The sequence below is a fragment of the Lonchura striata genome, chromosome 1, assembly GCF_046129695.1.
Source record: "Lonchura striata isolate bLonStr1 chromosome 1, bLonStr1.mat, whole genome shotgun sequence".
NCBI classification, from domain to species: domain Eukaryota; kingdom Metazoa; phylum Chordata; class Aves; order Passeriformes; family Estrildidae; genus Lonchura; species Lonchura striata.
Genome location: NC_134603.1, coordinates 116,823,206 through 116,850,276, shown reverse-complemented (window position 1 = coordinate 116,850,276; position 27,071 = coordinate 116,823,206). Strand labels below are relative to the sequence as shown.

The 27,071-nt window shown below is 37.1% G+C and overlaps 1 protein-coding gene across 10 annotated transcripts in view; it reads left to right on the top strand.

Annotated features, from left to right (window-relative positions):
- The window catches only part of RBMS3 (RNA binding motif single stranded interacting protein 3), a 703,155-nt gene that overhangs the window by 192,414 nt on the left and 483,670 nt on the right, over positions 1-27,071 (top strand). For all 10 annotated transcript variants that reach the window (XM_031503883.2, XM_031503886.2, XM_077787027.1 and 7 more), the window contains one exon: positions 21,224-21,397. In XM_031503883.2, coding sequence (XP_031359743.1) covers positions 21,224-21,397 — 174 coding nt within the window. The remainder of the gene's footprint in view (positions 1-21,223; positions 21,398-27,071) is intronic.

The window sequence follows — 27,071 nt, the reverse complement described above, 5'->3', positions numbered from 1 at the left end:
GAATAGAGAATTTCCAGTCTTTCCAGTCTCTTATCCAAGAGACTTATGTAAAACTGTTGTCTTTGTTGGTGATGTTGCTTTCTAAAATTTGCTGAGAGAAATGTCTTGTTTATCCTAAGTCAAATTAGAACAAGTTCTTCCAATAGATTTCTAACAGGAAGTGTTGGACTACTGTGTCACAGCAGCTGTCAAATGCTCTGTAAAGATAGTTACCCCCATACACTTGGTTGACCCTGTAAGTAAAATTTAGTTGTACCTTTGAAGTAATTGGCCACACTATAGTTAACTTTTTCTCCAGTAAAATGTAATGTTTTTGCCAGGTGCAGGGCAGGGGAGGAAGCAATAAGGGGGGCTAGTGGGGAGAATGGAATTGATTATAGGTGGTATAAATTTCAGATGATGCAAAGTATCAGCTCTTTGCACAGGGAAACTAGTGATTAAAGACCTAGATAGTTCTACACAATTGACTACTCTGGAGTAGTGTTCTCCAAATTACAAAACCAATCAAGCACCCTAATTGCCTTCATTCAAAACCAGTCACCAATTTGATTCTGTTACCAGCCAAATAAGACAGCATAAATCAGGCAGTGTGAGTGTCAGGGAATGCACAACTGGGACCCACCAGATCTTATGTAAACCTAACAATAGTGTATTAAATCCACGGCCAGGAGACTTGCAATTCTCACTTCAGAGCAGCATCTCCTTTTGGCTTTCTGTGAGGTGGCAAGTGGGGGACTGAAAAGCTCCAGCTCTGAATGCCAACCCCAGATATGATGGTGTGGCTTTACAACGGCTGTGGTGTAAGCGAGGCCTGAACGGGGCCTTTACTTTGTAGTGTCTGCTTTTATTAGGATTTTTTTGTAAAAGGCTCTAATGGGATTTACTTTGCTCCCATTGAATCAAACTGTTACTGACATTAGTGAGAGCAAGTTCAGACCCCAGTTAGCTTTTCACTGTTGTTGTAAAAGCATTTATTGGTTTCTTTTAGTGGAGTGGAGCGAATTCTTTTTTCATCTTCAGCATGCATTCTCTTTGTCTGCTTTTGTGTGCATATTCTATTTTTGGGGGGAGAAAATAATCCTTACTTGAAAATCTCACCCTATTTCAGCATGCCTGTAAATGGGAAATGGAGCTGTATGAAACTTTTGGATCTTGAACATGTCGAATGACAATTAAAGGTTGCACTGCCTGAGGAGTCTTTCCTTGGAAGGAGGGATGAACTTCTCTGTAGCTATCAGTAGGACAGAAAATACCCATTAAAAGTTCTCCAGACCCAATTTGACTGTCAGTTTAGGAGGTGCAGTCACAGGCAGTGAAAGATCTTGTTGGTCAAACAACAGGAGTTAAAAGCAAATAGTTTAAATAGATACTTGAAGCAGAAAAATAAATGTCTGAAACTGATGGGCCATGTAAGAAGTCTTTTAACAAATTGTGACCACTATACAGGAATCTAATGTGAAGCATAAGATTGAATTGTCCAATATGAAAAAAAGGGGTAAATTTAATAGAATTTAGAAAACTTCTGAGTCTTTCAAATGTGAACAAGAGGATAATGTAAAAAAGTGAAAAATTACAAAATAAACCTGCAAAGGAGGTACAGAACATTTCACTGATACATGAAAAATGGGGAATGTCATGCTGAAGACTTGACTCATCTCTCTAATTCTGCTAGTAATAAAAGAACATGAACATCTAATTTCTGACAAAATATAAAGGCATTCAATAAAAATAAAGTAATACTTTTTGCAGAAAATATTGAACCTGTGATATTTTTACAGGAGAAAAACCATTGTGTTTATTATGACCAGTACCTACTGCATTTATAAAGATGTAAATACAAAAATAATTCACTTTTAGGTTTCAATATATGAATGTATCTTTAAAAATTCCTGTGCTGTTGCATAGTGCTACTAAGCTTTACAGGTGTGTGATAGTGTTTGTTTTCTTAGTTCTTATATAGATTACCTCTAAACTGGTGAACAGGATGCCAGATTCTAAAACAATGGCAAAGATTTACTGTAAGTGTCTGAAAAAATATATTTCCTGTTGCTGAATATTTTCTGAAATAGCTGGAAGATGCACTCTTTGACTTCCTTTGGCTGTTAAGTAGAAGCAAAACACACTGTTTTAAAATAGCAAAGAATTGACAATGCAAGAAGACTTGCAACCAGTTTCAAGTAAGTGAACATTGTCATAACCTGTGAATTCTGGTCAATTTTGTGAAATTGCTGTATTCAGTTCAAGGCTTCATATCTGTAGGTATGTCATTTCTGAGCTTAAACAGGGGAGAGAAACAGAGTGGCATGCCTGTGTTGGTCATGACTGCATATGCAGGATTTGGTCCAGGAGGCAGGAAGCTGACTGCAAAGAAGTTATGCATGACACAGTAGAGATGTCAAAGGAAGGCCAATAAAGACTTTTTTAGGAAGGTATGACCTAAGCAAAGACAACACTTAAGACTGTTTGGAAAACTGGAACAATTTCTTGGCTTTCTGTACAGTTGTTTCTCAAGCTTGGGGGCCTGACTGTTGGCCACCAAAGAGGTGAACTGAGGAAAAAAAAAATTTAAATTATGAGTAGGAGATAACCTCATGTTCTTAGCAGATGAATGGGAGGAAAATAGGTCCACTGGAACTTGGTGGTGATTGGAGAATGGAAGCTGGAAAGGAAGAGTGGATTCTGAGAAGTGAGAAGAAGCCCTTCCCCCCACCATGCCTCCCCCTTCATGTGCTGAGGGGAGTGTGGAGAATTTCTTCTGAAAAGTGGTATTGTGAGCTGGACAGAGGAAGGAATTGAGTGCATCTCTGCATGAAATCTAATTGCATAGTAAATACTTTTTCTTTCTCTTTTCACTTGTACCGTTTCTGCTATTTTCTCTTCCCATGTCCTGATTTTCATTCCTTCATAGTCTCTCACTTCTCTTCCATTCTGATTTCATATCATTTCATCATTACTATTTTCCTTTGCTCAGATTTTGGAAATATTTGTGTCTTTTTGCTAAATATACCAGTGTTGTAGTCTCTTTGCTTTTCTCTAAATGACCACATTCTGGACCCTGTGTTCCACTCCCTGGCCCAAATTCTCCATCTAGCCATGCTGAGGTGAGTCCTTCCCTTGCCACATCCCCAGACATGTAGAGCACTCAATCTTACATGGGGTTTAAAGAAAAAAGCTGTAGGTGCCTATATCCATTTCCTTCTTGCAGTAGGCAGCTAATCCTATGGAGGCAACATTGCCACGAGTCCGACTGTATCCTGCCAAGCCCTGAGATGGTCTAAGCTGCTCCTCTTTTTAGAGGAACAAACATATGCAGTGTATTGATCTTTCATATCCCTCAGAAACATCTCTGTGTTTTTATGGTGAGTGGCCTGAAAGATCTGGTTTTGCAGGATGCAAACAAAGAATCCCAGATTTCAGTCTGCAGGCAGATGGACCTTTAAACAAAACTCCCTGCACAGCAGGGACATCTGTTACAATTTGTGATCCACAAACTTTCAGGATACTCAAAATTCAGCTATGGAGCTCAATCCTTAGCTAGACGCAGCAGGAGAAGTAAAAGGCAAAGTCTTTTTGCTGTGAGATTTGCTGAGAGCTGAAATAATTCCTTCAGCAAACTGGAACTGTGTGATTTTAACCTCACGTTGTCTGGAGCATTGTTTGGACATCTTCCATTTCTTTATCCTAGAAAACCCGACTAAGGAGTTGGGGACAATGACAAGCAGCTTGGTGGAGACATTAGAGAGGTACTGTGCATTAGGATGATATTTTTAGAAATACAGCCTGCCTGAAACAGTGCCAATGGCAATTTTTCGTTCACCCTGTGGAAGCGGGAGCCAGCCCAGTTGTTTGCATTTACATTTAACACCTACTGCATCTTCTTTTGGGAGTTAAAGGGAAGCAAATAATTTTTGTCCCTGGTGTTGAGTGTTGGAGACTATAGAACTGTTTCCACCCTACTTAAAAAAAAAAGCTCATTAGCTTTTTTAAAATGTTTTGTAAATTCACATTGAATGATCCAAATTTACAAAAAAAAAAAATAAATTTCTATTAAGTACTGGGAAATAGTTTATTCAATGCCTCCTTTCTTTACAATTTTCAGGGTTTTCTAAAAAAATCATATGACTTTTCATTGCAGTGGTTATTTCTGATGGCACTACTAGTTTGTGCAGACATTACATGAGGTGTTAAAATGTTAATTACTAGTTTGGATTTTTTTCCCCATGAATGGTTAATACTAAGGGTCATTTAAGAAGGGATTTAAGTACTTTGCCTTTTTTGTCACTCATTAAATGTGTATGCTTTCTTCTTTTCAACTTAATTGTTTCAACAAATACCCTTTCAACTGGATTCCTTGCAAACATTAAGCAGGGAATTCAAGAAGCTTTGCTTAGATGCTCACAGCGTGTTTTACTTGGGCAGATAGGACACACATGAAATTCATAGGACTGTGTGGCTGGCACACCACATGCTATATTTTAAAAGAATTCTATCTTTAGCCTCCCTGTTCATGATGCTTTTAGACGTGAATTAATATTATGTTTATAGAAGTTCTGAACTAGTATCTGTGAATATTTAGAAAAAAATAAATCCAGAAGGTGCAAATTTATAGGCAAGCAGAGCCAAAGCAATTTCTATTTCTTCTTTTGGCAAATATTTAGGGGAAATATTTAGATATTTTAAGTTCTGCTTGACAAGTTTCCCTTAATATCTCAGGTTCTTCTATCCTTAACTGCTGGTGTCACAGCTTTTCCGCACTTGTGCTCCTGCCAGCAATGGCTTGGACAAGCCGTCTGTAATCTAAAACTTCGTTTTGAAATTCATTTCACAGGGTATACCTGGCAAGAAGTCAAAGTGCTTCATTGTGTGATCTTTCCACTTTCTGCACTACACAACATGCCTTCAGCTCTCCTAACTGTTCTTTCAGGGGTTGACTCTCCCCACCTCCCAGAACTGTCTCCACAGGATCTGACCTTTCTCATTCTGGGGTAGAAATGTGGAAATACAGTGTGAATATTAATTTAGCAACTGAACTGTGTTCTCCAGAAACAACCTTCTCTCTCAGATATAGTAGGAAAAAAAAATTATTTAGCATCTGCTGGTGTCAGACTGATGCTTCATTGTGCCACTTTGGAAGAAAAAGTTAAAAAGGAGGTCTTCTAATTACTTTCTCCCGTTTCTCCCTAGTTTGGGGTAACATTAATTACAAAGAAGATACTTGTGTTTTGTTGAAAATACTGTCTAAACTTTGTCTAACTTTAGGGAATATTCACTAGAAGAAACTTACTGTTTTTCACAGTGACCTATAGTGTTTTTTATCTACTGAATAATTAATATTAGGTGGAGTGTCCTGTGACTGTGCAACTCTGCTAATTACCTGATGTTATTTGTACATATCATTAAGCAAGTTTAGTGTTTCTCTCTTTGCATAACCAAGTCTGTGTGGAAGTGTTCCCAGCTGGTTCTCTGCCATTTTCAAAATTTCACCCATGTTTAGTCATCTGTAGATTTTCTTTCACATTATCACCTTTTTGTTTGTGGGCATTTGAAAACCATCACATTGCTTTTTGTAGACTTTAAATTGTGCTGGTAAGAGGAAAAAACCTGGACTGTGCATTTGTTGGGAAAGTTATCAATTACTAAGTGGAAAGAGGGCTACCCCTGGGGGTTTCTTTTTGCCAAATTGCCATAAGAGTTCTTTTGCTTAGAAAATACTAAACTGATATAAGATGCTAATAGAGTGTACTTACAAGAATGAGTATCTTTCTCTTTGAAAATTTATCTTTTAAACTCTTTTTATGTTGCTACTGCTCAGTTGGGGACTTTAGCATAAATTCTCATTTTCCAGCTAACATCTGTGATCAGTCCAGCTGGGACATGCTTATGACTGTTTTGCTTTATATTAAATAATATTTAATATAAACACCAATAACTTATTAAAATTCAGTCTACCTTAGAGTCAACCTATACATTCAAGTTTTACTTGTTAAAAAAAAGTTCACTATCTCTCTTAAAAACGTTATAAATTCATGGATATCAATCTCAGCATAACTCAGTGAACCCTCAAGAGGAAAAAAAGACAAGTAAAACCGAGTAAAGTTTATATCAACTTTTAAAATCAGGGAGATGCCTGTGCTTCTTATCAGAGGCAATTAATAATAGATTTTTTCATGTCAGACATTTGGTTACTGAGGCTTTGTTGGCCGTTATAAACCTCAAATTCTTTAGTCTTGTGCTTTAAATTGTTTGTTTCTTGAGAGTCAGATGAGGATACAAATTATCAGATGAGGATTCTACATATATTTACCTAACTATGAAGTACTGGCAATATCTAAAGAGAAAGAAGAGAAAAAAGTTTCACAAGAAGTGTGCCAAAATCAGAGAGGAATGGAAGAGTCATAAGGAAAATGAAATGGATACCCAGTAATAGTCTGAAGGTGGTGATAATTGAAAATCTAGGTGCTAGTTTCTTACTTTGTCTGCAAATTCTTGGGCTTCTCCAGTCAAATGTAAGTATTTAAATACAGATTACACAACTGATTCTTTCTGTTCTGTCATCTTTTTTTTCATGCAAAAATGTGGGGTTTTTAAAAAGATACAGTGGATGACTCACCTTTTGAAAAAATTAGACCTAATAGAAAGTAAATAGAAGTAGAAAGAATACTGAGGGAAGAAGCAAGACAGTGAAATATTTCAGTCATTTGTTCCTGTTATTGAGTCTTCTGTTTCCAGACCTTAGCTGCACCAGTATTTCCTCCAGGAAGTAAGAGACATAATGAATGTGTGTGTTTTTTCCAAAAATGAGTCCATTGAAAGAAGAAGGTCAATAGGGCTCCTTGCAATTTGCAACCCTGTTACCACATTCTGCTAAGAACCTACAAACACTATTGACTTCCCTTAAGTTCAGAAATTTTGCATCATAGCAGTATTGATTGATTTATTTCTTTTCAAGCAAGGAAAAGCACAAGGGAGGGAAATGCATAATCTGATGCTATGTTTTGGAGATTAGCATAGTGGAATTCTCATGTAAAGATCAAATGGGGCCATATGCACCCTCTGGTTTTGATTGCTGTATCACAGTGATCGATGCAGCAAGGCCGTATCAGACCATTAAACATCTCTTGTTCCATGAGCCATTGCTAAATGCTTCAGAACAAGGTGCAAGATATACTGTGCATATAAGAGTAGAATATCCTGCCCAGAGAGTATTAATCTTTCTTTTATACCCTGCATCATGAAGATTTATATCCTTTTAAAGTAAACAACAATGTCCCTCCCTTTCCTATCTAAGCCTCCATCTTTTTGTTCTTGCGAAGAAATAAAGTTTTTATCTTCAGCACAGGATCAATTCTTTTAGGTATTTAAGTCTCTCGAATGAAAATCTTTTCTATGATTCTATTACTGTAACGAATCCTCTGAGCTCCTGTAGGCTTCTTTTTGTGCTTACAGCTGTGCATATGCTTAAGGGATCTTGATGCACTGGGACCTTGGCATTCAGAACAAAACTGACATCCAGGGCCTGAATGACGCCTCCTAAAGTTATCAAATTTTTGCAGATGAATGGTTATCAGAATCTTGTCAAAATGTATGACTCTGATGTTAAAGAGACAGATAAATACTGTGTCTTCTGCTTCATCTAAAAAATTTGCCTTTCTTTGATCAGCTAGATGTGATCCATGAAATCAATTTCTTTAAATTTGCCTTTCTGAATCTGAATTCTGTTGTTTTTATAGCATCTATATTCCTGCATATTTTTTTTGAATTTGAGGATAGAAGAAAATATTTACTTTTTTAGAGTAAATTTTTTTCTTAAAAATATTTTTTTAAACTAAAAATGCTTTTTCATCAACTAATTAAATTGTTTTGCATTAATTAATATTTTCTCTAGAGAGTTTTTTATGAATTACAATGTTTCTGACTCAGAATATTAGGCAGCAGCAAAAAAAAAACCCTTATGTATGTTCTATCAATTTGATCTATCCATCTTAGTTAACAATTCTTATTAGGAAAGTCAATGTAGAAAATACACATTCTCTGTATCATGGCCTAAGTAAAAGAGGCCTGTAAAATAAGTGGGTAACCTCAAATCATGGCGTGACTAGCATTTATTCAGTATCCTTTTTTTTTTTTTTTTTTGTTAAAAGGTTGACAGTGCCATCAAATATTTGAACAGTTTAAGTTTGACTATTCCATTGCACAGTAGTATCTGCAATTGGGGTAAAATGACAGTCTACAGCAGATATTTCTAAAATTACAGGAGATAGTGACATAAATATATTTAGATTTTCTTCAATATTTAAGCTGTAAACTAATTTTTTTCCTGTGTCTTTCTGCATTCATGTTACATAAAAGCTTACAGCAGACAGTTTAAAAAATTATATTAACTCTTTCCTCCTAATAAATGTTTCTTTTAAAATATATAAGTTAAAAAGAATATTCACTATGTTCTAACAAGGCATGTTTAATTTCAACATTTTCCCCTTATGTAATATAGACATAGATGTACACATGTATATATACATAGCTGAATGAGATGGAGTAAAGCTCTATTATAATGATTCAGCTCTTCAAATTTACTTCCCTCATTTTTGCTCTTTTATTGTTAATTTCTTAAATCCAACTAATTCATGTTCCTGCTTTTTGTTTCATTAAAAAATTAGTCTGCCATCAGATTTAAACAAAATTGGAAACATCCTCTGTATTGTTCTGCCTGTGTTGTTATTTATTCCACTTAATTATGCTTACATGATATATGTGAATTACTAGAGGCCTTTCTGTGTCTTTTGTTGTGTTTGTTCCTGATCATAAAAGTATGATGAGTATTTAATACTCATTATATACCTGAAAATTGACCAAAAACCTGATTCAGGGATTAGATGATTGGTGATTGATTCGGGACTTTGCTGTTAAAATTTGAATGGACAAAAGATGTCACACATTCTGCCAAAGGGTGAAACGGGAAGCAGTAAATTCTGTTACAGAGGCTGAGAAAGAGCTGTGCAATGTTCAATGCTGCATGTAAGAAGCTTGATTCAGAGGTAATGGTGATTTTTGATCTTCCAAATAATAGTTTTCCTCCTTAGGTGAAAGACCATCTTTTTATTCCAGATATAGTAGATGAGATTCCTTTCTTTTATGTCTATACTCATTAACTTACCTTCTTAGTATCTATGTAACAGTTCACTAGATACTGAAAGTTGCACTTAAATAGTCATGAAGCTACTTATAGGTGATTGGAACTTTTAAAATATATTTTAAACTAAACAAATAACGTGCCTCCAAAATATCTCTTTGACAATCTTCAAAAGTTCTGAAGTGTTCATGTAGAACAGGGTAACTAATGTTGTATGCTTCTGTACAAATCTTTTATTATCACTGTTTTTTCCTTTTTCTCCTATAAGCTTATGGCACCCATACATGTTGGGATACAAAAGACATGACTGCATACACAGTATGGGAAATTTTCCTGAAATATATATTCTAACCACAGAGCTGCAGAGCTCTACTGACATAGAAACATGAGATTCAAAATATGCCTTTTAAAGGAATTTCTAGGGTATTGATTTTCTGTTAATTCTCTAGCATTTTAAGACCAGTGTCCTTACAGAGGGGTAAGAAATTCTACTCATCTTCAGGCTTTGGAAATACAGTCGTCAACTCCAGAAAGGCTTTGACTTGAGAAGCAGAGGTTTTTAAACCAAGTGGGTATAATGTGACAGGACAGTGTCTGTTTATCCTCAGAGCCTTCTGCTGTGGTTTCTGGTCATCTTCTCTCTTCTGCTCAGTCTCCTTTAATTTCTCATCTGATTTTTGTAGCCTGGACATGATCGCTATACTTATGTTTTAAAATCTGGATTTTAACATTTTGACAAACATTTAGGAATATGAAAGGGAGCTCTGGGTTCATCACAGAGAAACACAGAAGTAGAGGTTTCAGTCACCCTGTTTATCTGTCAAGTTTATGATGTTGAAATTATGTTGAAGTTCAATAAGAAGGATCTGAATCTATCCCATTGAGCACAAGGGGAAAAAAATCCCTTAGGCTGAGTTGCACTGAGTTATTCCCCTAGCTGTCAGTGTTTTGTAAGTGAAGAAGTACAGTTCCACATGCCAGGCTATGAGGATCTTCAGCTGGATTTCCTCTCTCGAGGCTCAATGACTTCTCTTATTTGAGCACCCTCCAACAGGATTCAAAAGATCTCTGCTTTCCACTTAGAGCCCCTCAATGTCTAGTGTGTTGGGCTTACTTTTTCTCAGCAGTGTAATTTCATGACAACTGAAGCTATTTTCAGACCTGTGTTTTCCTTACTGCAGTAACCTTTCTAAAATGTAAGTAATTGGCATTTTGTTATTGTTATTTTGGTTTATCAACTTGCAAAGTATAAAATGCCAATCTGAAACACTTGTGGCTTGGCCAAAAGCAAGTCAGCCCTGTATCTTTAGCTGGTGAGAATAAAAGGAGTGGCTTATAGTTAGAAGGAAAAGGACTATTATGGGAAGGTTAATTGTTTGCATTCACATTGATACTTTATAGTAAAAGTGTTATAATATATATAACTGATATATATGTGACTGATATCTTTACATACAGTAGACAGTGATGCATGAGAGAACTGTGTTTATCTCAGAAGTAGTTTTGAGAAAGCTTTGTCAGGGATCTGTTTTCTTATGCTCATGGTTTACTTTGAGGCCATGAGTAGTCCCATTGTTCCTAATGCCATGCAGACCAAAGCCAGAGAAGCTTTGCATGGTCAGATGTTCTGCATGAGTGCCTCATGTGTACCTCATTCTGCTCTGTTCCTTCACATTCCCTAAGTGTTCTATTAACTTAATAATATTTTTGTTTGTTTGTTCATGCCTGTGTCTCCTCCATACTACTTTAGACTACAGGATTGTCAATAATGTGCAGAATTATTTGGATTTTAATAGCCTTTCATTGCCATTTTTTTTTCCCAGGGGAATAAAAGCAAAACTAAGCAAATCTTATAAGCTCTGATCCCATAGCATACTATCACTTAGGTATTTCTATTATCTTTTATTTTGGAAATTTTAATGTAATTTTTCATTGAGATTTACTTATTTTTTAGTGAAATCTGTAACTGTATATTGATGTATCCTGGAAATCCAGTTCTTGCTGCACTGAAATTATGCAATTTATAGTAAACTTCCCAGTTATAATTTGCTCATCCCTTTTAATAAAGTAATCATCTCTCTCTTCTCCAGTATGAGTGCACATAGCTTAAGGGAACAAAAAGCAGCTTTTCTTGACAACTTAGTAGCCCTGTGTACATTTTATTCTGTTCTGTATTTGATACTCAACAGATATCTGAGGCAGTTTAAATTGATTTGGAATACCCTGAGACATGGTCTTGAAAATGTCTTCTTATTTTCTTTTTCTCTTTGTAGTTCATTCCACTTTCTGTTTTTGTTTTTTTTTTTTTTTTTTGTCTGTCCTACTGAAGTCATGGAATGATTAGACTGTCTATTACATTTCTAATGGATCACTTGAGTACAGGAAAAGACAGAGGATATTAGCCTTTTCACATTCAAATGTATCATATACAATATATGTGGTTATATGAATAATTAATTTGCGTGAAAGGCCTGTCTGAGTATGATCCCACTGAGTAAGAAACAGCTTTTCATTTCTAGATTTCCTGGCTATCCAGTTTGCTCCTTGTTTTTTAAATGTTCATGGAGCATTTTCAGCCCAACAGAAACCTTTGACAAATCCTGATTCAAGTAGTAAAATTTGTATTAGGTTTTCATTTCAATTTAAAAAGATGATTTTGTCTGTTCTATTTATCTTGCTTTTGCTTCATCCTTCTGTGTTTCCTTGTTTGCATCTTTAGGGCTATGTTGACTGTAATGTCCCTCAAGTGATCAAACGTGTTGGTGCTTAACAGATAATGAGATTTCATGTGTGATATTGAAAAGAGCTATAATTTTCCCTGTATTACTTAATTCCATAAAGAAATGGTGCTGAGCTTCAGATTGTTGTGCTGGAAATTATAACTCCATGGTCAGAGAAAGCAAGAGGTTTTATTGTCAAGGGAGCAGGAGCTTGTTCACCAATCAGCAGTAAAACAATTTATGGGAGGAGTATTTGTTTCTCCAGTAGAAAATAAAAACTGTTTGGAGGGTATTGTAGCTAATGACAGGATGGATAAATCAGGCACCTGCAGAACTCCTGGTATACAATAGATATAATATTATGGGAAGGAAATCATAGCTTTGATAAATGTCCTAATCCCACAGTGAGGTTTACAGAAGCATACAAGCCCATCCACAGGAGTTAGCTGGAGTACATTGGTTAGTTTTGTAAGATTTACAGAATTCTTCCCAGTGGCCAAATGTGTTTCATAACTACATTTATTTAGTAAGGTAAGCATTTTCTGTACATGAAGGCTTGTCATATACATGTGATGCTGGAATCAACACTTGCCCTACTGCAGCCAAGGAAAGAAATTTGACTGTATTTGGTAGAATTGTAGAAGTGATGTTGTGCCATGGACATTTTTCAATTGTTCATAAGCATCCCTCTTCCCTGATATCTCAGTCCAGATTTCATTCACTGGTTAATGTTTCAGATTTGCTTAAATTGTTAGCCAGTTGTTACTCTTGGGGTTGTCTAAAAAAAGCTGTGTATTGCAGATCTGGTGTGAGGAAAATGCATTTAGTATCCAAGACAGTGGTTGATTTATTGTTCATGGGGCAATTCAATGTACATTAAGTAAACAAATACATCAGAAAAAAAAAATGTTAAGATCTTGTAGAACATAGTGAAAACTACCTTTGGGTACTGAAAAAGGAGAAGGAATTCAAGTGTTAATGAAATAATAATTTTTCTACCCAAACGATCAAAAAATAATGAGGTTCACAAATATGTTAGCTGTCTGTAAAAAGTCCCAACTTGGCACATAGGTAAATGCTAAAATCAGTCATTAATCTGTAAAGCTCCTGAGCTTGTGTTGCAGTTAGTGTTACACAGAAAAATAAGATGTAGATATACGTTATTTGTTGACTTACAGCAGAATTTATAGAAGAGCCCTGTGTACTTGGAAATGTGATCCTAAGGAAATACATTTATAATAATTTTTTTTTCTATTTTTACATCACACTGTTTTGTTCTGTGGTTTACCAAGGGAATGCTCTAAATTCCAAATACTGCTGTGTATTTTGCAGAAAATTCCTTTAAGAGTGGCAACAAGCACATACGGGACAGGCATTCTTAGACCTTGTAAAAACGATTACTCTGGAGATCTGTCAGTGATATGTTTTGTATGTTATCAACACATATCTTTAATAACAGACTTTCTGATCTAGAGCAAATTCTTTGCCTCTGTGACTTATGTGCTTAACAGCTGCTGGTTGAAGAATATAATTTTCTCCAGTTACTCTGTACAGATGGGCTGTATATGCATTCATAGGAGTATTGCATTGAGTGGTTTATTTTATGTGGGTGGCTTCTTTAGAAATCAGAAGTATTCAGGTCATCTATGAAAGGGTCTTAGCCTGTGCTATCTTACCAGAGTTTACTAGAAACACTCAATTCATTCTCATCTTGGGTTAACACAGTGCTTTACAGCTTTAAATTGCAACCATGATGTTTTAAAAAAGGCTGGAGTAAATTTAACAAATGCCAGTGTGATTTATTTTCAGAAAATAATTACTTAATGACCTACCATTACAAGGTCATATTCAGTGTCCTTCTGAGGTTGTTATGATTTAAATTTATCACAATACATTGACTAAATAATATTCTGAACAGGAGAAACTTTGACATGGCCTTACTTGGAGTCAAGATATTCACTGTGTTTAAAAGTAAATCAAAGGTTTAAACTAGATCAAAAAGAATCCCATCTAGTAGAAAGACATTTTAATCCCAGTTTACTTTTTACAAAGAAGGTAACCAAATTAAACAAAAAAAAAATACATACATTTTGGAAAGTCACCTTTCATTTTCCTTTCTGTGGATGCAAGACATACAAGAGTGGTCCAGAAGCATGCATGTCCCCATTCCCTATGTTTTGGTACTACATGGGTAACAAAACCATTAAAGGCGTCTCTTATGCATACAAAATTCCTTTTCCTATTCTGGAGAAATTAGTTTGAACTACAGGAGCATTTCTTGAGACTCTTGGCCTTTGCATTGACTCTGCCTGCTGAGAACTGGTGGTGGTAGTGCTTCTGGAGAGGAGTGTGTGTGCAGGAGTTGACTGAAACCCAGTGGTCTCTTGTTTAGCGAATCATCAGGTAACAGCAACTTTTTTGGTGTGTCCCACACAGGTTGCCAAGAGGTTTTTAGGCTTTAATCTGGATTACCACTGGCCTATCCCCTATTAATAATTCTTTGCCTGTGGTGAGGTTGTTAAAATGGCAGAAAACCAGCCTCTTCATGGCCTCTTCCTTGAAGGCTGTGAAGGCCTTCATTTTTTCAGCTCTTCTTCTCACTCTCTTGTAACTACAAGAGTAATGTTTCATATTTTACCCAGGAAAAAAATGCTCTTGGGATTCAAGTAACAGTTAAAAGTACAACATGAATTACAGTGTTGTCACTGGAAATTACAGCAATTCTAACCAGAAAGTGTGAAAGCCATATATATTTTGTTTTCAAGGCATAATAACTCTGGGGAAAATAATGAATGGCAAAATCTTTTTCTGGGCTACATTCCTTGAGTTATTTGAGACCTATCCTAAAAAGTCTCTCAATTTAACATCCGTACAGGGCCCCAGCTGTAAGTATTCCAGCTGTGCAGGCCTGTGTCCCTTTTACCTGGCTGGCAGGCAGCCTGCCTGCCAAGAGAGCATTCCTCTCTCACTTATTGGGAGGGGACAGATGGGCTGCAAATCCTGGCTTTTGGCATGATGTGGGGCAAGTGCTCAGTGCTTTTGGATCCACTGACTGAGCTGTAATCTTACATGTATGCCGAGGTATGAAATACAGCCTCATCATTTCTCTGTGGTTTCAGTGGAATGCTATTTCTTTCAGTTGATCCTGTTTTTCCAGGTAGAGCATATTGAGTTTCAATCCTATGTCTGGAAAAACAATGTTTCTCTCAAATTTGATCATGTCTCTAAAGTTGTTGTTTTTTTTTTTAAGTTATGAGACAAACTTGATAAACTTGAAATCTGCAATGGCCAAATATTAAAAACTCATTTCTTACTGAAACAGATGGAATCTGGTCCTAGACTGTAAAAGATTTGCAAGCTATGGTGAATGATTATGTTGGGCAAAGTAGCAGCACAAAATTCCTCTTTTCTGCCATTAAAAAAAAAACAACCCAAAACCAATCTGCAATATCTTCCATGTTTTGTTTTCATTACAACCCCAAAAGAAAAAAAAAAATCTTCACTCTTCAGTTTCCCAAATCTTTAAGGTCTCTCAGGGGGATTTTGTGATGAACTAACTTCAGATTTAGTTTGCCAGTTTCATATTTTCTCTGAGCATAAAAAAACCCGCAGCATTTTAGCTCATGCAATAATGTTCCAAGGAAGCTATTTTCATTTCTTACTTTTACAGGTCATAGGAAAGCTTTGATTTCTAGTATGGGAACAGTAGTATTTTGTAAAGCATACAAACTTTTAGGAGTATAGGACTGTACTTTGCATCATGGCCTGATCCAAATACAAGCATAGAGTTCCTAGAAGCAGTACCTCCAGAATGGCACTTTCTCTCCTTGGCTTTTTCCATCTGCTGTAATCATTTCAGCATCCAAAATAGGGGAGGTCAAAATCCCTTGAAGGGATATGGGAAGAGGGTGGATACCCTTTCAATCACAATTCCTTTCAGAAAAAAAAAAAACAAAACAGAAGATGCAGCTGAAGACAGAACCATTCTATAATGAAAATCCAGGGGATTGAGAACAGCTCAAATTGTGTGGGCTAAGAAAATGACATCATAGCTCTGTAAAATTGCTTTTAAAAGATGAGGAAATGGGAGGTTGAATTCAGATGTTTACACCTCTTTAATCCCACTTGTTTTCTGGTTTTGGTTTTGTTTTTTTTTAACGTCAATGTTAGTCAAGAGGTAGTGTGGAGAACAACATTTGGGCCTCTCCCTTCTTTTAGAGTGCCAAAGCCAATAACAATCATAGCATCTTGGAATGTTTGACAGAAAGGTGTCTGATAGATGTAGTAAATCTTGCATTTGACATGGTGTAGAAATTCAGAAGTTAGCACATAGTTTTCATGTTAGTTTACTGCATGATGACACTGTAATGCAAAAGAGTGGAGGGCATGGGTGTGATGATATGAAGCTGTGTCAGAACTATCAAGTTTGTTTAATGTCCTAGTCAAAGGGTGTGCTTTATTCACATATGAATAGAGAGGCTGCTCATTCTTACATCTACTATAAACTTCTTTAAAAGTTGGAAGTGTTGCACCAGTCAAAAATATTGCCACCTTAAATGTGCCCAGTGCTTTGATGACAAAAATTGTTCCATAAATACTATGTTCTCTTTTTTCCACTGTTAGACTTCACACATCAGCTATTACAAGAGCTAAGAACCAAAAGAAGTTAAGCTCAAGATGTACTAATAATACTAATAACACTTTCCACTTCAGTCATGCTTATGTCCAAAAATATTCAAATCTTTTACAAACACAAGGAAAAGATTACTCTAAATGTTTTAAAGTAAGATTATCCATACTTAGAAACCAAAGAAATTAAGACACAGAAAAAAAAAGTTACACTTTAAAATATGCTTAGACATTTAAATTTTACTGATCTCAATTTTACATTGCATTAGGCCTTTGGGGTATAAAGGTGCTGGACTAGCTTACTCAAGGAAAATAAAATTCTCCTCTTGCTTTATAATATTTCTTGTTTCTGGCAAGACAGAACAAGGAGGGGAAAAGTTTTTGGGTTTTTTTTTGACTGATTTTGGGTTTGGTGATGGATTTTGTTTGTTTTAATCTGATAATTCTCTGCAGAAGTTTTCTGACAAAAGGGGACTGGGTTGTCCCAGAAGTGGCAGTTGTGGTTTGCCATTGACAACCTAAGAGCTATAAATAAATAAAACATTAGGATTATGGGGAGAGGTTATTCCTTTTCTTGATGGAATCAGTAGTTAAGAGGAAAGAGACACACTTCTAAATCCTGAGTACAAGCTCACGTGCCACAAGACCTGCCAGCTTGTGGTGAGCCAGACCCCCATCCAGAGGCTCATTTACTCCTCCTTCTCAGTAAAAAAGGGGTGGGCAATAAAGTGGAAAAGCTCATGGATCAAGATAAATACGGGGTGATCATTTAGCAAATAGCTTCACAGGGAAAACCAAACTCCACGTGGGAAAAATAACCTGATACCGGTTAAAATAAGTTGGCATAGTGAGAAGGAAGAAGAAATTATGACAATAACCAACCCTTCTTCCCTCTTTTTCCCAGGCTCAGTTTTACTCTTCTGTTCCTGAGCCTGCTTCCCATCCCTGCTGGCACAGGGAGGGGATGTTCTCCCTCTCCTGCTCCTCATGTTCATCCTCTGCTCTCGTGTAGGCCACAGTTCCTTCAGGACATCTCCACCTCCTCCAGCACGCGTTTCTGCACAGCTCCTGTCCCACACTTGCTCCAGGTGGGCTCCCCAGGGGCTAAGGGGAGCCTTCTCACCCTCCTCCCTCTCTGCCCCCGATGCTCACAGGCATGTTTCTCACTTTTTCCCTTACTCCCAGGCAGTGTTTTGTTCTTTTCATAATCCATTTTCCCAGAGGCAGGGCCCAGCTGTGCCCTGGCATGTGTGGGGGAGTGGCTGTGTATGGCAGGTACGGCCCCAGCCTCACCTGGCAGGGTTGCCCTGCCCTGCCAGCACCTGGGCACCTGCCCCCGGGCACCACTGCCCCCTTCCAGCTCTCCCAGTTGTTCCAGTGTTTTTCCCAGAGCTGCCTCTTCACTATGCTGAGAAGGCTGCAGAGGTATGCAGCATTTTGTTGAGCAGAGAAAATCAAACCATCAACTTTTGGAGTCCCTGGTTTCACATCCTTGCACCCTGACTGCCTGAGGGCTGTCCTGGGACTTTGTGGCTGGTGGTGCAGCAATCTCTATTTTCTGACAGACGAGCTGTATTTCTTCAAGATTTCAAAGCCAATTATCCTGTGAGTGTCTCCACTGACTTTTGCTTTGTTTTCCTATATGTTTTGGGTTTTTCCTGGAGGTGATCCAGCAGTAAGAGAGCAGCTTTTATAGGTTCAGACATGGTGGTCCCTGACCAGAGCTATTCAGAGCAGAGGGGTCTCTCACAGACAGCTCCCATGCATGGCTCCTGGCCACCCTGAGGGGTCTGTGGGATCTCATTTCTGTGCCTCTGCATCCTGAGAGATTTGCATGGGAAGGACACCCTCTGCATCCTTGATGCTCTGAATGCCTCACTGTTCCTAATGCACCCCATGTGGGGTAGGAGCAGGGTGGAGGAATAGAAACGGGGCAGAGGGGCTCAACTCTGTGCCTGGATTTGGCCCTGGGGCTAAACTGTGTCCCCAGCATGGGGACAGATCTGGGAGGGTGTTTTGTGTGGCACACAAACAAAAGCCAGGCAGCAGGCAGAAGGCTGTCCAGCAACTCAGGTAGGCTGGGTGAAAAACAGGCTTATTTTTTGCTCTTATTCTCTCAGAAGTGAACAGGGATCATGCACATCTATGTAGTGCCAGTAGCAGATCTCTCCTTACTGAAGTGGAGTTTGCTGCCATTGTGAAAATAATCAGTTAACAAGTATCGCAACTGACAATGCACCTTTACATCGCATCAGCCACAAATACCTTCCACTGGTCCATACAATGAAAACCCATCAGAAGTGATAGGAAGGAGCAAAGTTATTATTAGGATAGAATAGCTCAATGTTCACAGAATATTCAATGAGGGATCAACTTCTCAAGAGGAGTTAATAAGAAGCCATACTTGAATATCTGATGTTTATAGAGGGGAGAAATGTACACGGAAAAGTACATTAGGGCTAAAAACCTACTTGATGTGGCCGAAGCAAAACCTAGCCTTCATCTCTTATGTAGAAGCAAGTCTACCAGGGCCCAGAAAGAAAGATATGTCTTTGAGGAGTGATCTGAAAGATAAGTAATACGTCAAAGGAAAGAAAATGCAGTTTCTGCTCTTTGGGGAAAGAGGGCAAAAGAGGAAAGGGAAAAAAAAAAAAAAAAAAACACATTAAAACTCCTCAGTTGTTTTTTTTTTTTTTTTTTGTATGTGTTTTTTTTCCTATTTTTTTTTTTCCCTAGCTGTAGCTATAGCCTCTTTCCTTTGATTTGTCATGATTTAAATTCATACAAAAAGATTTATTTCAAATAAGCCCCTTTAACTGTAGGGGCAGATATTTTTTTTCTCCTAAAGCCTTTTGTAAGAACAAAGTAACCACTTGTCACACACAGTGACTAATGAGAGTTTAGTGTAGGTTTTAGTGTTCATTCATACGCTTTGTGTTCAGCTAGTCGTAAGTTAAATCTTTAGAAATCACACCGCAGGAATCCTTCTCTTAGGAGTGGGGGCGGGAGGCGAATCTGTCGAGATATTGAGAGCTGGTGAGCGGAAACTGCTCTTTTCAGGCTTCCTAATCGGCGGCACAGGAAATAAACACATGCAGGAAATCGTTTGGCCTTTTCTTGAACTTAAAGTTTATACAGCAATTGATAACTGAGTCAAACTTTGTGTACTTAAACTTTTGAAAATTAAATTAAATGAAGAGGGCATGTTCAGCCCATGCCAGCATGGCCTGTAATTTCTGCAAGCAGCTGCTCTAAATACGCTATTAAAAATTGGAAAGACTACAGCATATATATTTTTACAGCTAGAATGTGTCCTTGAAACCTTTTTGTATGTCTTTTCTCTGCTCTCTTTTCCTTCCATTTCTCTAATTCTCTCTCAATGAAACTGAGCTGAAGCATTGAAAGCAAACTGAAAGTCATGTTTATGAAGCTGTTTTCCATGCTTCTACACCAGACTCTGCTCTTTCATCCTTTAGCTGACCTTCTCATTTATCTTGTAAGCACTTCAGGGTAAGAATGGTTTTGGGTCATATGAAACACCTTGTTTGATGGTGGCCCATATTGATATTTGGTTAATGCTACACATTTGTTGTATAAAAGTTGTCTTTGCAAGAAGGGTAAAAATAAATGAAGTGTCATTCTTGAGTATAGCTTTTGAAATTGATAGCATCAATTTGTTAACAGGGACATTTATAAGCATTTCTAAGAAATATTATTTGTGTTCATATTTCTCGAGCTTTCAGTGTATAAACAAGGTCACTGTAAATTTAATGCTCTAAAAAGGATAAGCTTAGTTTTATAATAACTACAATTAGCTGAGGTAAATTTGCATGGGAAATTTAGAACACCTTTGCCAATAAAAAGAAAGCAAGCAAAACCCAAATGAAGAGCAGAATATGGAATAAAAGGTACATTTGCATGTCTTTGAAGACCAACCTAAATACCTGCTAAAAATGCATCCACTCCTATGTATCTCCTACTCTTTTGAAAATTGATTATTTTTTGCTGTCCTAATAAACCACTCCTAACAGTGCAGATGTTTGTTAGGAATATTTTTCTTAAAATGAAGACTAGAAGCAGAATGCTACAATTAAAGTAAAATGAGACAAGAACTGAAAGAATGCATATGGCTTACATATCTGTAGTCCAGGTTACTTTCAGATTAAATAATTGAATTTTAAAAAATCAAGATTTTAGATTTTTTTTTCCTAAGTAATTAGAATGTCATGAAATTTTATAGTGTGCTTAGAAGGTTGTGTATTTGATACATAGCTTTGTGATGGCTCAGCTTTAGCTAGCCACTAGATGGGATTTCAAGTCTTCAAGAAATAGATTTAAACATTGGCCCCAAACTGCCATTTACTGTAAAATGACCATAGCTGATCAGTTGTTCAATAAATGTCAATATACTAAAAAGATATGGAGGTTTCTACAATTAATCTTGGGATTGTACCTTCTTCACATTTTCAGAACATCTCCTTACTTCTATCACTTATCGATTGTCCATTTGATTTATATCCCAGCCTGAAGTCTAACAGTCATCAGTCTAACAGTGACAGCTCTTTCACTGATATCTTTGATGGAATCCATTTTGTGCTTTCCTCAGCTCCTTACAGGAAACATTCAAGTTAGTTCCAGACCATGTGGCATTATATGTATGCACAGTGATGATTAATTATAGCTGCATTATTTGTATTCTACCCTAAAAGCTATTTTTACGTTGCATTTCTTTCTTTTTTGATAGTCCAGCTCCACAGTGAGAACGTACCAAAACAGTAAATCGAGAGTGACCATGAGCCCTGGCTTTAGCTCCCAGTGGAATAGCAGCCAACCTGCTTGGAATACATACACCTTTCCAAGAGCAAGCTTGCACTACCAGTCTCATGCTAGCTACACCTACTGTGCTGGACATCCTGCTGTAAGTAATGAAAACCTTTTCTGCAGTTACCTGAATGAGCTCTGTGATTCCCTGGGAGGTGGAGGCACTCAGGGGCTGATGGTTCAGCACCCTTCTGCAGCAGTCTTTTTGTCCTATGCCAGACAGAACAACTCACTTATACTAGCCCTAACTCTAAAAAAATATTAGAATGAGTCTTAGACATAAGCAAATGTGAAAGTTTTATGCCTCAGTAAAAATTCATTTATTTTTTTACATTTAGCATTCTTTCTCCTTGCATGAAATTATTGTTTTATGCCCGGGTTTTGGTGTCAGAAACATCGTCTGAAAAGCAGTATTATAGAGCGCCTCATTTCTGTTTCTGGTGAGCCTGTAATATGAATTATTCTTTCTATTTCAGACATTTTAAATTGTGTGGATTAGTCAGAGAAGGAGAGCATCTCTTCTCATAATTAGATCTGTTTAGACTCATTACTTTATCTTTTATGTGATCAGTGGTGAACATGCAATCTTGTTGCTAAGCAAAGACTACTGGTCTTCTATAAGTGCATGAACTGGTGGCCAAAAAGAATGGGGAAGGATAGCTCAGTGTTGTTGTGTGTTTTAATTGGACAGTCATGAAAAGGTCACAACTATAGGCTTGTGGTGAGTTTTGTTGTATTGGTGTTGTTGACTGCTTATAGCAGAGCCCTTTCATTCATGTAGTTTCTGGTTTTGAAAGACCCCAAGAGATTTAATGGGGGAAAATCTCATTAGTGTAAGCAATCTTCCTTTCTTTCCCACTCCACACTTTGTTGTTTTAATGTTTGGATTTGAACTTAGCTTTGGACAGTTGGTTATAGAACTTCTTAAAAGACATAGCATCTTAACCTCCTGCCATGTGCACGTAATGAAGTTTTGCCATCCTATAGTGAATTCCAGTAAGGAAATGGGAAAGTGCAGCTTTTGGTACAGAATGGAAATTGTGATATGCAGTCTTATTGCAAGATCATTGTGATTCAATTTAGGTTTGCTATCTTACCTGCAAACAGACTTCTGGCCAGAAGTTTGCGTTAGGAATTGTCTCAAATATTAACATGGTAATTGAAATAAAGGAGAGGAATAAATTTGTAAAATCTTTTTTTTTTTCTGGGATGATGAGTTCTCAGAATAAATGAAACATCTCTATAGATTCTTCTGTTTGCTCACTTCCATTATGGTGTCATTGAAAATGATAAAAACTGTAGTGAAGAAATATAAAGTATTTGACATCACAAAGGCACAGATATTTTCCTTGTTTAGAATGACGGCTCAAAAAGAGTCCCATGACAGCTTAATTTATCTTAAACTGTGGGTATTCAAATCATTAACTGCTTCTTAACTTTGATAATTTAGAATAAACACTATCCCCTCTGTGACTCAAGGTTTGACTCTGCTTAGCAAAAGAGCATACAAGAAGAATCCTGTACTTCCTGGAAGAGAGCTTAAAATTTGAATTGAAAAGTCAGTCTTTTCAAGCCACTTCCACAGTTCTTCTTTCCTTTGTTTAGACTAAAGTTGAGGGTAGCTCCACTAGAATAATATAGTAAAATATCTATAGGTTGTACATATGCAATCTCTACAATATTTGTTTCATTGAGCATCTTAATATGTAGTCACTGGAAATGATAGCTCAGTCTGGAAGTTGATTTATCTGATTGCTGAAAAGCAGAGATTTTAGAATGTGCAGAATTGCATAAAACTTTGTGCAAGATTGGTTGATTAGCCCTGCCCTCAGTGTCCCTGGGTTCAGACATTTGCAAAACTTGGCACATTTCTTGCTTCTGGCTCATCTGAGGAGCTGTTGCAGTGCTACTCAGCAGAGATTGGACAGATTTCTTAAGCTGGTGGTAAGAAGCTGTAACAGGTTAGCTGCCATTGCAGCACCTGCTACTGTGATCACACACTTTTTCCATACCTTCCCTACTTCTCTGTTCTCTGAGGGTGAGTCCATAAGCAGGTCTGGGGCAAGGCACACCAGGAAATTCAGCTCCTCCCTTCTGCAGCATCAAATAAATGTCAAGTTTCCAAGAAAAAAAACAAGCCTTAATATTTGGTTGGATATCTGTTTCATTGTATATTATGAAGTTAGAATTAGTCTAGTTCCTGTTTCTATTTGGGTTTGTTTAATCTGGGCTCAAACCAACTTTTTTATGGTAAATGACAATAATAAAAGCTGGATACAGAGGAGCTCCTTTATTTGTGAATCTTCCCAGTATTACATGCCCAACTGGGTATCTATTTTACTTCAGAGGATTTTATTTGCCCTCATCTGACACAGGTTCACCAGAACAAGTTGTAAGTTGTAGAGCTGTATGAAGCTGTTTCTGCAAAACCTCCTATGTGGAATATTTCTAAAGATCATTGCAGTTCTTTGACACTTTGGAGGCTAACAAACTTACAAGTGCTTTGCAAGTTCAAGGCAGACAAATGTCAGGGAGTTGGATCTACCCTTGGAGGACTTAAAGATATTAGTCGCTGAAGATAGCACCAAGAGAAAAGCCTTGGATTTCTCTACTGTTTGGAAAAAAAGCTGAAGGAGACAAAAAAAGATTAATTTTAATTGGGCCAAATATAAGTTAAAAAAATTCTCTAGTTATTTTTTTGTTTGTTTGTTTTTAATCTAAATGAAAGAAAATATATCTTACAAAGTGCAGTGTTAAGAGACCCTTATGACTCTGGCTGGTCCTGAGTATGTCAGAGCCAAAGGTGATGTTTTTATTTTGTTTTATCAGAGAGCACCCTTGGCATCTCTTTTCCATAGTGCTCCAACCATTGATTAAAAACAGTCTTTCCACCCTAGGAAAGAAAAGAACAGGAAATTTGTTTAAACAGGGTCATTTTTCAGCTCTTGAATTATCTAAGAGAAAAACAGACTGCATATCAACCCAGTCAACAGTGCAATGCAGTTTTTGAACAAACAAGAAGGTGCTAATTTCTGACTGGGAAGCAGGATACCCTGCAGGATCTGTGTATACTAATATAAATGATAATGTGGTAGATGGCCCTTACATAGTAAATTATTTTTGATATTAGGGGCTTGAAATTCTTCTGGCATTCACACTCAGAGGCTTACAGCCAGAAAAATACAGCATGTCTTGCTCAAAATAGGAGAAGACACTTAGTCATGCTTTTCTCTTGAACTTTCTTCACACAGGAAGATAAAAAATAGACAAAGTAATTCTGATTATCCCCACTGGGCAAGATAGGAACCTTTGACTAATAGTGTCCTTTGAGCACTCTCACATCTACACAGGCTTCCTACCCATGCTTTTTTAAACATCTCAAAGACTCACTTAATTTCCCTTTCCCCACATTTTGCTGGAATGATGAGAGAATTTCACAGATCTTCAGAAATCTTGTTCATTGAATTAACTCTAACAAATGAACTATTGAGACTGTTCTATTCTTTTAAAGAAATACATCTCTAAATGATAAAACAAACACAGATCTCGTTAGCTTTGGAGTATTCCAGCTGAAATTGTATGGGAATCTTTTATGCCTTTCTTGGACATTCATGTAGCAGTCTCAGATACCTGCCATGCTCACCTTTGTAAAAGTCAGTCCTTACTTATGAAGGAATTTGGCTATGTGATACTCTCTGATGAAGCAGACAGAACTGTTACAGAGTGTGTTTACAGGGTTTGAAACCTTTGTTGTATGCCCATGGGATGGTGAATTTAGCTGTGTGTATTAATTTCTCTATGTGCATACATCTCTGTCGCATGCAAAATGTCTCTGAAATCCTTATCTAGATACCCAACCCAGTGTATGTAAGACTTTCAGCTAGAATCTATTCTGCACTCTAACAGGATTTGGTCATGCTCCACTAAATCAGTGACAGCCTTCAAAGCATGATTGGTTAAATCTGTAGAGTTATTATTTGGAGCTCTACACATAATGTTTACAAGCTGTTACATCTGAGATGTCATATATGGATCAGACAATCAGTTTGCTTAGCAGTCCCTATTCCAACAGTCTGTCCCCAGACTTCTTTCTGTGGCTTCTTTAAATGCGTGATTGCTTCTAAAATTATGCTGTTAGTTGGAATGTGAAAAGCAGAATTAAAAAGAAATGTGATGCAGAGCGCTATGAGACACTATTGGCATTCTTCCACTCAATTCTGCAAGCCCTTGTAGGATCTCAAATCTTTAATCTTAGAAACCTTAAGACCCAGTAGAAGGAGCTGTAGCTCCTTTTACACATTTCCACTGACAATCAATCCTTGGATGGAAAAGCAGAAAGGGAGAAACACTGTCACTGTGGACAAGTCTAATGGAAGGGCTTACTCACTGTCAGCATGACTATGCAGAGTCCATCGGAAAAATTTCCAGTTCCAGGTAGGTAAGCCTCATTGCTGATGACAGAACTGCTGGACTGCAGCATTGCACAGCTGTAATGCTTTATGTAAACTGACTGTTTTGATCATTACCACACAAATTGGATTAACATCTGTAGTGAGCTCTCAGTGATTGACTGTTTAAAGAACTTATTTTGTATACATTTATAAAATTAGAAAACCTACCATTTTTATGGGATTAGGCAATACAATGTTTAGGAATCATCTGGGGGTGTGAGTTACAATTATCAATTTGTATGTATACATATATATAATGAATAATTTATTAGTTTTAAGTGTATATATACATTTTTGTATATCAAACACAGATCAAGCTTCTGGCTAAAATCTTTGCAGAATGATGTAGGAAGGTTCTCAGTGCAGGGCTGGAGTTGGTTGTCAATTTCTAGTTTTCTGATGTGATCCTCTTCTCTGAAATGTAATCCTAATTAGGGGACACATTTTTATAAGTGAAATAGTCTACTCAAAGTTGGTTCTATAACACCAAAATAAGACTGACAGAAGCAATTTACTGATGCATACCGAATTCACACATCATACAAAATATGATGCAAAGGTAATGTTTTAAGAATCATCTTTCTTTAAATTCAGGAAGCATGCAATACATAGCACATGTATCCTATTCCAAAGAGACTTTTATTTCTCTAGAAATACAAGTAGAAAAGATCAGTTTGGTTTGTGTTGTTTTTAATACTAAGATATTTCCAGTGGGTAATTTTGTTGCACCTGTCCTAGAGACAAAGTGCAAAGAGTGAAATGCTTATGAAGTATAATCCTGTCATCACTAATTTCTGAGATATCTGTTTAAACAAAAGCTGTCACTTTCTGATCTGACTTGAGCCTCCTGCCTGATTCATTTTGTAATGTCACGAACAGTGGATTGTGGATTTGTGGAGTAGAGCTGGTCTGATTAGAGAGGAAGAAACTTCTTTTTTACACATGCACATCCTTATAATCAGCAGTGATGGGAAAGGAAATAAATAGTACAGTAGGCATGAATTGGGAAGTGTCTCTCTAAGAACCTCTCCATTACACTTGCAGTTCTGAAGTCTTGGCTTTCTCTGTCCTTGATGTTAACCCTTTCTTACCTTCATAGGCCTTTCATGTGAGATTGCTCCCTACCATTTTCTAGCCAGTATTTCTTTGGTGCTACTAGCCCTTGTCTTTATAACGGCCACAGATGAAAAAAAGTGGAAATGGGACCAATAAATTATACACTGTTGAAGGACCATTGAGCAAAATATCTGCCAGATGTCACTTTGGTCACAGTCTTACAGTATATAAAGTGTAAAGGATGTGTTTTGATCTTAAGTTGGT